This window comes from Lactuca virosa, chromosome 9 (assembly GCF_052849685.1).
Source record: "Lactuca virosa cultivar CGN04683 chromosome 9, Lactuca_virosa_CGN04683_v6, whole genome shotgun sequence".
Classification (NCBI taxonomy): Eukaryota; Viridiplantae; Streptophyta; class Magnoliopsida; order Asterales; family Asteraceae; genus Lactuca; species Lactuca virosa.
Genome location: NC_136434.1, coordinates 57,718,454 through 57,730,461, shown reverse-complemented (window position 1 = coordinate 57,730,461; position 12,008 = coordinate 57,718,454). Strand labels below are relative to the sequence as shown.

The 12,008-nt window shown below is 35.7% G+C and overlaps 2 protein-coding genes across 2 annotated transcripts in view; one reads left to right on the top strand and one right to left on the bottom strand.

The window, feature by feature from the left end:
* Window positions 1-901, top strand: part of ATWHY2 (WHIRLY 2) — a 1,831-nt gene extending 930 nt beyond the window's left edge. The window contains exons 5-8 of the mRNA XM_079072122.1: window positions 19-113; window positions 267-334; window positions 412-500; window positions 587-901. Of these exons, the coding sequence (XP_078928248.1) occupies window positions 19-113; window positions 267-334; window positions 412-500; window positions 587-712 (378 nt within the window). The 3' untranslated portion in view covers window positions 713-901. The remainder of the gene's footprint in view (window positions 1-18; window positions 114-266; window positions 335-411; window positions 501-586) is intronic.
* Window positions 902-2,620: 1,719 nt separating this feature from the next.
* Window positions 2,621-5,471, bottom strand: LOC145140937 (dehydrogenase/reductase SDR family member FEY-like). The gene is made up of 8 exons (XM_079074315.1): window positions 5,128-5,471; window positions 4,181-4,301; window positions 3,975-4,092; window positions 3,743-3,879; window positions 3,564-3,665; window positions 3,388-3,480; window positions 3,199-3,271; window positions 2,621-3,111 (listed from the first exon to the last, which is right to left on the bottom strand). Exons 1-8 carry the CDS (start codon window positions 5,370-5,372, stop codon window positions 2,843-2,845), a joined length of 1,158 nt encoding a protein of 385 aa, XP_078930441.1. The 5' UTR covers window positions 5,373-5,471; the 3' UTR covers window positions 2,621-2,842.
* Between the last annotated feature and the right edge of the window lie 6,537 nt (window positions 5,472-12,008).

The following is a 12,008-nucleotide window of genomic DNA, read 5'->3' as shown; positions in this document are numbered from 1 at the left end:
TGGTTTTTTGTTGTATAGTTGTTTGCATTGTCAGTGACAGAAGTTGGATCATTCATAAGTTTAGGTCCAGGAGATTCTTGTGAATTCTTCCATGATCCATTAATGCAATCAAGGTATAATAATAATAACCCTTTGTTACTTATGGTAAATATATATATATATATATATATATATATATATATATATATATATATATATATATATAGCAAAATCAGTTTTTACTCGCCATGTTGAAATATTATTTGATGATGGTATATATATTATAGGGATGCAGGTCAAGTGAGGAAAAGCTTATCAATTAAGCCACACACAGATGGTTATTTCATTTCTCTAAGTATGTAAATGTGATATTATTTATGTATAGAAAAAAAAAGGTTGTTGAATTTATATTGGAGTTTTATTTGCGTGCAGCTGTAGCAAACAATATCTTGAAAACTAACGAACGATTAACGGTTCCTGTAAGTACAGCAGAGTTTGCAGTTATGCGTGCAGCTTTCAGTGTATGTGTTTTTGATTCTTTCTTTAATGTAAACTAAATTTAAAAGTTATAATTTATATATTTTGAAAATTGAAAAATGAAATGCAGTTTGCTTTGCCTCATATCATGGGATGGGCACATAGCACCAACCAGGTGTCGGATGATAATAATGTTGGCAGAGATTCTTTGAAGGTGCATCCACAAGCATCATCATCATCAGAATGGGATAGGTGAAGTTATGTTATGTATGTGGGTACAACTGTTAAATATAAGACTAGAATATTCTGTTTCTTCAGTATCAACTATCAACTCTCTATGGTATGAGTTATGACCTAGACTAGAGAAGGGTCATCCTACATTTATTATGTGGCTCCTTGAATTGTTAATTTTCACTATTAGGATGATTGGCGTTTGTTGTCTTTATCTTTTGGTCTTCATTTTGGTCCATCTTTTTCTGTTCTTGTGGTTGTGGGTTGAATTTATAGAAATATGTAGTTATTAAAGTTAAAATTTCATTTTTTATTTGAGTTGTTTAAATTTCATTTATTCTTCAAGTTGAATTGTACTTTGCTTAATCAAGCATGGTTTTTAAGATTTTATTAGCAAACATTTTTTATTTTTTATACTTCCTTAGCAATCCTACAAACATTTTTTAAGAATTGTTTGTCTTGTTCAGGACTTTGTTAGTAAATAATACTAATAGCCTAATGAACATTTATGATGCTGTCAATTTAAGATTTATCTTCTTTGAGCCAAGATTGAGCCTACATAAAGACTTTTCGACTAATATCATCAAATTAACTTGGGAAAATGACTTATATGGGTAACTATGTTTAAAATACCATTCAAGTTTGGTGTGTCCAAAAAACACCATCCAAGTAAAGCATTTGTACAAAAAACACCAACGAAGTACATTCTTTGTTCAAATTTGACATTTGGTAACCGGCAATTACCGGTAAAAAATAAGTAAAGGAAAAAAAGCAATACGAAATGACTCAAAGAGGTAACTATGTTTCAAAATCGTTCAAAAAACACCATTCAAGTTTGGTATGTTCAAAAAACACCATCCAAGTAAACTTTTTGTACAAAAAACACCAACAAACTATATGTTTTGTTCAAATATTACCCACCGGTAATTGGTTCTTACAGGTTAAATGATAATTTGGCTTAACTATTATGACATGGCATAATAATGATTGACAAAACAATAAATAATATATTCCTCATTTAAAAATCGATTTAGGGTTTCTTCATGAAGAAGTTATGGCCTTTGGAAGATTGGTGGTTCTTGACCCTAGCCGAGTACGTTGGGCGTACTGGCTCGACATCCGGATCGCAGAGGCTCCAACATATGATGGGACTATGCACAAACTTGTTTAAGTTAGGCATCGGGCCCACCTGATTGTAGCAGGTCATTTTTTGGGCTTAAGGCCATATTGGGGGTTCTTGGGCCATATTAGGCCTTAGATGCCTTTTAGTTGGGCTTGGATGCCTTTTTGGGCTTTTTATGGATTTGGGCCTTAGGGGGAGGGAGGTCCATTGAGGCAGGGGTAAATGAGCCCTTTTTTCCTTAAGTTAAGAATTAGGGTTTTGGACTTGAGTTCGAGATCATCACTTTAGAAGAAGACGAGCAATCATAGGAGAAGAATAAGTCATTCGTTCATAAAGAAATCCTAAATCGGTTTTTAAAGGAGGAATATATCATTTATTGTTTTGTCAATCATTATTATGACATGTCATAATAGTTAAGCTAAGTTATCATTTAACCTGTAAGAATCAGTTACCGGTGGGTAATATTTGAACAAAACATATAGTTTGTTGGTGTTTTTTATACAAAAAGTTTACTTGGATGGTGTCTTTTGAACATACCAAACTTGGATGGTGTTTTTTTGTACAAATGCTTTACTTGAATGGTGTGTTTTGGACACATCAAACTTGAATGGTATTTTTTAAACGATTTTGAAACATACTTACCCATATAAGTCATTTTCCAAATTAACTTTGTCCTGGTTCGTTTGTAACATAAAAAATGAGGAAAATATTTGTAACGAATATTGAACCAAACATGTTTTTTAACTTTTCAATTTTCTTAGAAAGTTTTGTTATAAAACTAGAATATTTTCCACAACCAAACACACCTAATTTGGAGACATTTGGGGATGAGTGGTAAAAATTAGATAGTTGGGAACACAGGAAAAGTGTGAACCTATAAATTTCTAAAACACCAACCCAAAAACAAAAACAAAAATCATGCAAAGCCAATGATCTGCTACAACAAAGCCAAACAGCAAAACACTTTGATTTTGTTGTATTGGCGTGTCTATGTGTGTGGTGAACAAAAATGAATAAGAGACGTGTTTTTTTTTAATCCTGATTCTCGTGGGGTCCAAATTTGCAGGAGATCTCTTCCCCTTGTATAAGCCTCTCTACTGCATCCAAAGGAAGTCCCACCAATTCTAATGTCTTTTCCCACACTTTGAAACAAGTTTCCACATTATAAGCTTCTTCAGAAGGGTTTGTAGGGTGACATTCTTGAGAAATAAAAGCAGAAACCGGCCATTCATCCGCTTTCAGCATTTCACAATACTCCGGGATTTGTGGATCAGTAGCCGCAAAAAGAGAGCTTCTAGAACCTGTTGTAATTGCAAAAAAAAAAGTAGGTTGTTATTTCATGCAATTTTTCCTAAAAAAACATGTGAGAGAGCATGTTAATTGCTTGCCTTCTTCAGCACTGAAGATAAAATAGGGGATTAGGCGATAAGCAGCCTGAACAATTTTGGGAAGATCCCTCGCCTGAAATTCACAATCTCAAAAATCAGTAGTGCTAAACTAAATTTCCAATTTAAAATAAATGATATTTCATCATAAATTAATTTTACAAATGAAAATGGTAATGCTAGAGTAGTTACCACATTAGTCTGAACTATTCCTGGAGATACACATACTACACTTATGCCAGCTTCACCAGGTAACTTTTTGTGGAGAACATTACTAAACATCACCTGAAAATTAAATTACAGTAAACAGAAACAACATTAATACTTAATATTTTACTAATTCAACTAATTTAGTAAAAGAAACACACCTGTGCTAATTTGCTGCTTGAGTAACCAACTAAACTTGTGAACTTTCTTTTCCCTGAAACAACATTCATATCTTCTGTGTCCACAAATCCAACTTGATGCATCTATAAAAAATAATTACTTTTTTTTTCACAATTGGGTAGTTGAAAAAATAATAAAAAAAGATGGGAATAAAACTTACAATTGAGTTCACGTTTACAATTCGACTAGGGGAACCTCTTATAAGAGATGGAAGGAGCAACACTGAAAGCAGTGCTGGAGCCAGGTGATTCACTTGCATGTGTTCTTCATATCCATCTTTTGAAAACTTTTGTGGTTCTAAAAAAATAAAAGAAGTAAGAGGAATTATTGGATTGTTTTTTTAGAAGGTATAAAAATATTTGAAGAAATGTAAATTATGTGACCAAACTAACCTCCTATAGAAAATATTCCTGCGTTGTTTATCAGCACATGTAAAGGTCCTGATCGTGCATTCCATGCCTTGGAAAATCTTACAACAGAAGCCAAGGAGAGAAGATCCAGTTCCATCACCTTAATTTCCACAAATTAAATAAGTTTTTTGCTTTGCTTTTTAAATAAAAAAAGTTCCAAATTAAATAAGTTTACTATATAAATATACCTCAATATTGAGAGGAAGCCCTCTTCCAGACCATTCATCCTGCCATTTCTTGATCTGGTCATGGGCTGCCTTGGTATTTCTAACAGCCATAACAACATGTGCCCCTGATTCTGCCAGCTGTCTGCTCGTGTTTAAAGAATAAGAGAATCAAGAATGATTAAACAAAGTTGAAATGTTACTTGTCACACTAATTTGCAAGGATGATAAAATTCAGTGATGCATATACAAGATGAGGAAGCTCATTGTGGTTTTAGCAGGGGATCAAGCATTGAAAGTTTGATATTAATTCTTATCATAAATCACATCTCTCAAACCCCCCAGGTTCCTTAAATCCCATTAAGATTATCCTTAGGTCATCAAGGACTTGCTAGATTCTGTGTTCTTCAATGCATCATCTATGAAGGTCTAACCCCAAAATAAACCAGTGGAGACGTTAAAAACCATGTGAAAGTGCAATCTAAGATACAGGTTACTTTAGGAAATCATCTACGTTTTTTTAGTTTCTCTAAATAGGTTCTGTAGTTCAAAAGGGTGTTTAATCAGGTATTGCATCATTATCCTTTCCAATCATTGAAATTCAATTTTTGAGATGCTAGTGATAATAATATTAAATCAAAGAATACCTAAGTGATGTGATTCATAACACACAATTACGAACGGATTCCTTAATTTGACATCTTATTTAAAAAAGAGAAATCGAATTAATTATTTTGTCAAACAGAGTATTCAAACGGCGAGATCACAAACAAAAATGTTTGGCTGTAAATCAATAACCACAAATCGTTTAATCTTGTGGACAAATATGTTGTTCTGATTAGAATTTTTTCCAGTTTTAACCGAAAATTGTTGGTCACGAAGCGTAAAATTGTCCCAAATTCTAATCATCCATAATACCTGAATAGAATAATAATGCTAAAACTTCGGAATAGATAAGAAAAAACAAGGACCTGGCAGTTTCTCGGCCAATCCCACTGGTGGATCCGGTAATGATGCAAGTGAGATCGTTGAGGGGAGGCAAAGGCATCGGATTCTGCAAATGAGACGCCATTATTCTCTGAAAAAGCATCTCGTATGCCAAATAGAACCAACCTCTAAGCCACTCCATCCATCCTAATCTTTCCTTCTTCAACTTGGAAGTCGCCGGCTCCCTCTCGTCATTTTTACCTTCTGAAGAAGATGATGATGAAGCCATCGCTGGTATCCCGAGAGAATCGTAGATCTGTCCTTTCTGCTACACTGGTGGAGTGAAGTGTTTAGGTTTTGTATGCAGTGTGCAGGGAATGAGCATCTTCAATTTTTAAGCTTTTAAAATAAATTTACAGGTTGTGAAAATAGTTTTTTAAAAAGGTATGATTCAAAATCTTATTATCAAAAATGTGAAAATAGTTTTTTGGAAGGTATGTTTCAAAATGTTATTATCAAAAATATTATGAACTTAAATAGTATGATTGAACGATTCAAAATGTTATTATCTTAATATCATGAACCAAAATTTATAATAAAAACTTTTTGCGGTTCAAAAATATTTGATCTGAAATATTATAAGTCAAAATTGTATGATCCAAAATTTGTTATATTAAAGATGTTAAGAATCAAAAAAATTTATGAAACAAAGTTTATATAAAAAATTAAAAAAAGAATATTTTTTGTTTTATAAAAATAAAAATTAATGAAAACTAATATTTCTTAAAATTAAAATTTGATATCAAAATAAATTTATTTTGAAAATTTATTTTCAAAAAGTTCATAGTATATGATATATAACAAGTTTTTAAAAAGTTATTTAAAAAATAAATTTTTTCACGTCTTAGTATTTATAAAAACTTGAATTTCTTTAAACAAAATGTAAGTACCCTTAACAATATTTTTGTATAAAATCATTAAAATAGTAAAGACGAATAGCTCCTTCATATGTTTTTTTTTCCTTTGAATTTTTAGAAAAAAAAATCCGGTTGTATTTTATAAAAACTGGTATTTCTTAAAATTAAAATATCAACATTTCAATAACTTATTTTTAATTTTTTTTTCTTTTACAAAAATACTAGTAAAAATATCTCTTAAATTTTCATAATTTTTGAAGAACTTTTTAGTTTTTATAGAAATAACAAATTAAACAATCTTAAAAAAAACGAGTAACAAGTTGCACCACTACCCCTTATTTTATAACAATATCAACTAATGTTTTTTTTTTTTTTGAAAATATAACCTATGGTCAAAACACTTTGAGTATTCGAAGTTTGAAATTTCAAGACAAAGAGTCATTTTCTAGTTTTTTAAAAGGAAAACGTTTTAAAAAACTACAAACCACTATTCTCTTAAATACTATTTCAACCATTTTTTTCCACAGTGGATTCATGAATAACTTCTTTATACACAACCGATCTTTTTTTATCAGCTCTTGACTTATGTAAGCTAACGTGGCAATTTTTGTCCAATGTGTCGTGACACATAGCTGCTGTCGTGGTCCTTGGAGTCCCATTTTAGTCATTAAAGCCATATTTTACCTATTTGTGGCCCTTGAAGTCATCTTTATGCACATCTCTGATTCCATCTACCATCGTATTTCTTCCGTACCGGCTTTATCTCTATCATGTTTCTTACTTATTGTATGTTTACCCATCATATTTCTTCACTGCTATCTTGGCTTTTTGTAACACCGTAAATTTTCAAAACAAAGTTTTCATTTTAAATCACATATTTCTCATAATGTATCTTACAAAAAATCTCATTCATTAGATTTACAATTAAAATTTCCACAATTGCTCGGTTAAAATCCAGGATCCTCAAAACGTAACTCTTTTACTGGTGTGTGTACAATCAAGCCGGTGCCTTCCCGCGATCCTCTGAGATACCTGAAACACATAACACATAATACGGTAAGCACGAAGCTTACTGAGTTCCCCAAATACCACATACAACATATTAGCCACTAGAGGCTATAACTCTGTAAGACCTTCCGGTCAATGTGTCTCAGTGGGACCTTCCGGTCCCATAACTTTGGTAGACCTTCCGGTCCTACCCATGATGACCTTCCGGTCTTAACTCTGTAGACCTTTCGGTCCTACTCTGTTGACCTTCCGGTCCAAACTCTGTTGACCTTCCGATCCAAACTCTGCAAGCTCAGGACATAGCATATACGTATCACATAGATAACATACATCAAACTCTGTTGACCTTCCGGTCCAAACTCTACAAGCTCAGGACATAGCATATACATATCACATAGATAACATACATCTCATAACCCTTATAACCACATAAGACCTTCCGGTCACACATAATTACCACTCTAGGTAAAGTATAGTGAGAAGACTCACCTCGGCTAGCAGGTAACCGACAAGCACTCGGAAATCTTGGACTAGCCTCCGCCTAACACATAAGACAAGCATCTCAATCATTATCCGTCTTATTACCCTTTATACCTTAAGTCCTCTTTTCCTCCTTTAACCCTCAGGATGGGTAAAAGACCATTTTACCCCTCCTTTGACCCACCTGCCCCCTTACTGGCCCACTCATGAAGTCAACAGAAGTCAACGTGGGTCAACATTCCATGTTGACCTGACTCGCCGAGTGCACGCCTGTGACTCGCCGAGTCTACACGAATTCTCCAAGTTCTTCCTAGGGTTCACTCAGCTCACTGACTTGACTCCCAACTCGATGAGTTAACACTGGGTCAAGGCTACAAGGTCAAACCCGCTACGACTCGTCGAGTCATCCCATGGACTCGGCGAGTTGGATCCATTGGATTCCTCATTTAGCCTCCTGAGGGCAAATCTGTAACTCAAACTCATAGATCCAACCTCCTACTACCCAAAAGTCACGTAAAGGTCCGATCTTGATGTCCATGCATGGTGTATTTTGCATTATAAACCATAAAAACTCCATTAATGGTTCCTAGCTCCAAAGCCCAATGGTTGCTCCACCGTGGCTTCCCACTTTCGGACTTTCTGGACCCTCCAAGGTCCAGATCTATGCTAACAGCTCATAAGAGGGGTTTGATGCATTCAAAACCCCACCAAGAAGGTAATACAAGCCCTAATCCTCAAAAGAAAGATCTACTCAAATAGGGAAGAAAATGGGTCCGAATTGATACCTCCAACTGATGCTCCTTGATTGTAAATCGCGGATCTACAACCTCCTCTGGCCCCTTTAGCTTGAAACCTCCTTCTTCCTTGCAAAACACCCACCAAGAAGCTCAAAATGGCTCTCTCTCTCTTGCCCAAAGCACTCAGGACTCGTTTAGGGTTCTATCTTCTGAAGGGTAGCCGCAATAGGTGGCCTTAAGTGCCTTTAAATAGGTCCACGCCCGAAAGAATTAGGGTTTCTGCCAACAACGCTGAATCGGCGAGTCATCCCTCCGACTCGTCGAGTCCATTCATTTTTCCACGTCACCCAGACGCGACCCCACTCGACGAGTGGAGGCACCAACTCGTCGAGTCACCCCAGGTAAACTCGTACTAACATATAGAAATGTTATACCTCAGAAATCAGGATGTTACAATTCTCCCCCACTTGAATTTGATTACGCCCTCGAAACCGTTCCTCAACTACACATAAATCGAACCCCAAAACCCGAAAAGCACCGCGGAAAGGTTCTCAAACCAAACCGATATCCTTCTCCATGGCCACCTGAACCCAAACAGGAACTCCTAAATCCGGAACAAAACCGACCTCTCTGATTCTCACAAGACAAGCCCAACAATCGGCTACCGGTCACCCATACCAGACATACCAAACGATCCCAAACACACTTCCAAACGACGAACGGGTCACATTACATCAGAGACCCATCCACAACACTGCAATCAAAATCCGTCTGAGCAAAGAACTCTCAACACCCTATTCTCAGACACAAGAAATGATCATACTTGCTCAGCAGTGTCCTCAGACATCAAAATCATAAGCCCCAGCTTTGTTTCTCACATCCCTTTTCACACTGAGCACCATGTCAACTTCTGACTCCACAGTTGAATCTTCAAAGGTTACCCATTACACACCCCAAAACGTCTCACTGACTTCCCTCTCACAACATCTATCTGGACCCATTGTGACGCAGAAGTCACGAAGTTCGCCTTACCCCAAGCGAAAGCTACACTCCTAACTGAAATTGTCTCACCCTCGACTGTGACAACCGTCAATTTTGGCCAAGTCAAAGTCAACTAAAGTCAACAAGTCAAACCGGTCAACTCATCTAACCCTTGTATATTAGGGTTTCCATTATGATTCTTATTGCACTACTCGCAATCTTAATACAAAGTATCACTTAGAGTTTTCACGTGTTCGGAAATTCTAAACCCTAATTAGGGCAAGTGATGAAACTACTCGATAAAACATTATTCCTTGACCCTCAGGGGCATATAACAATCATAACAAAACTTAACGAGGTTTACGAACCTTGAATTACAGAGCCAAACACTCAAAAAGTTCATAAAAGAAATCTCTCCCAAATCTCTCTCTATATGAGAAATCTCTCCAAGTATGTCAAATCTCTCTCAAATCTCTCCAAGTATGCCAAATCTCTCCAAGTATGTGAAATCTCTCCAAGTATGTCAAATCTCTCTCAAATCTCTCCAAGTATGCCAAATCTCTCCAAGTATGTCAAATCTCTCCCAAATCTCTCTCAAAACCTCTTTTGATTTTTTTTAATCATTTGGGGCATCCCGACACTTGACTTGGTGAAAAACCATTCGAAACGGGATGATACCTTGGAAAATAGCCTTTTAGGGCCGAAGTCTCTCTATAGGGACCAAACCCTCCTTGAGCCGAAGCTCCAAGAACCAAAACCGAAGTCCCCTTAAGGAACCGCAGCCATCGGACCGGAACGACTAAGGACCGGAACTGCTGAGGACCGAGGCTAATGAAGACAGCAGCGCTGAACCGAACCCGAAACTGGAGCACTGGACCTGACCCCCGCCTTCGGTCCCTTCTGATGAGATCGCCTGCGGTACCTGCTCGGACCGAAGTCCCTCCCCCTCCGGTTCTAAGGCTGCTAAGACCGGAACCACGCCCCTGACTGCGGATTTTCCCATTTTCCACCCGGTTTTCGACCACGACTCCGTTTTAAGCCCGTTTTTAATTATTTTAACGAGGGATTTTCACCCAAACTTATATTTTGACATATAAGACCCCATATATTCATAAATTAAGCATATTTTTAGGGAAATCCTTTTTTAAGAATAAAAATCTATTAAGTAAGATCTTGTGGTGGAGTGTTGACTTTGCCTTAGTGTATGACACAAGCAACCACCCCATGCCCACTCCATGACCAACCATTGTCCTTCCACCATACTTAGGCACTTCCATAATCCTTCCCATCATTTTCTTCCAGCCATACACTTGAACAAAAGGTAGAATCATTATCTCTCCTCTCTCATTTCTCTCATTTCCACCAAATAACAAACACCTTTCTCTCTCACTTCTCTCCCTCAAATTCGAGATTCAAGGGCTGATCATCAAGTTTTCTTTCACTTTTGGTAAGTGATATTATCCTCCTTATGATTATTTCACTTTATTCTACCCAAATCATAGATTACTTACACAAATTCCATCACATTTGTGTTAGATCTTCGAACCTTCAAGGCATCTTCTAAGTGTTCTTGAGTTGAACACTTCCTTTTCTTCAACATCCATCCACTAAGAACACACAAGGTGAGTTCATACCCCTATCTTTTCATGTTTTTCTTAAGTTTTAAGGGGGGGGGGGGAATACAAGTTAAAACACCAAGAACACAACTAAACTCATTCAACAGCTTTCATCAGGAAAGTTTAACTCCATTCACGGACTATTTTGGTCAACTTAAACATTTTAGTTTTCAAAACTGTATTAGGTGAAAATAGTTCAGGTTCATACCTTTAAAATGACTATTTGCACATCACCATACGATTTTTCTACGATTTATGGTGATTTTTACAAAACTGTCTATCATTTCAGAAACGAATTCGGACCAGTCTGTGAATATGAACATTTTAACACAAGTTAAAGACTTCTAAAAATCATAATAAAAATTACGAATAAACTAGACACATTTTATGAATTCTCAGAATTTACGGATTCAGTTTTCGACTTCGTATGATTTTTCTATGATTTTTTCTAAAACAGTGCAGAAAGGTTAAAAACTAGTTAACAACTTATAACTTTCATAACACTTTGTATTATGTTGAGCAAAGTGTATAACAATAAGTTCTAAATATTGAATGTATTTTCTTGTTAGTTTATCGTCATAAACTGAAATTTAGTCATTCATGATAAGATTCTTCATTCATTTCGAACACATATAATAAGCATAGTTTATGGATTTTTATTACATGAGAAAGGTTTTACTCTCAAAACAAATGAGTTTTTCATAAACTACATAATAGTGATAGTTTATGGATTCATAGCACTAATGTATTTTCATAAAAGAGTTCTTTTACATTACAGACGTTTTGGATAAACTATAATAGGTATAGTTTATGTATCATTTACATTTCAAACTCATTTACCAAAGGTTTTCAGTTCAGTTCACGTAAATCTGTTAATGAATAAATTTGTGAGACATTCGCTTCGTGTTACCTTCATAGTAACAAAGTCAAAAGTTGTAACGCCCGCAGATCCGGGCTAGTCAATTTAGAGATAATAGGGGTCGAAAACGACTTTTCGACAAAAGATTATTTAGAATAAATAATCTTAACCAAGTTGTAGAATATGTCTCAAGGGTTCCGTACATATGAAGAACGCCGAAATCCGAGTTATAACGAAGAAGTTATGACCCGTCGAAGTTTTACGGCAGAACCGGCACGGCACCGGGAGACGTAAATAGTGAATTTACGATAGAGCAACTTTTAGCCT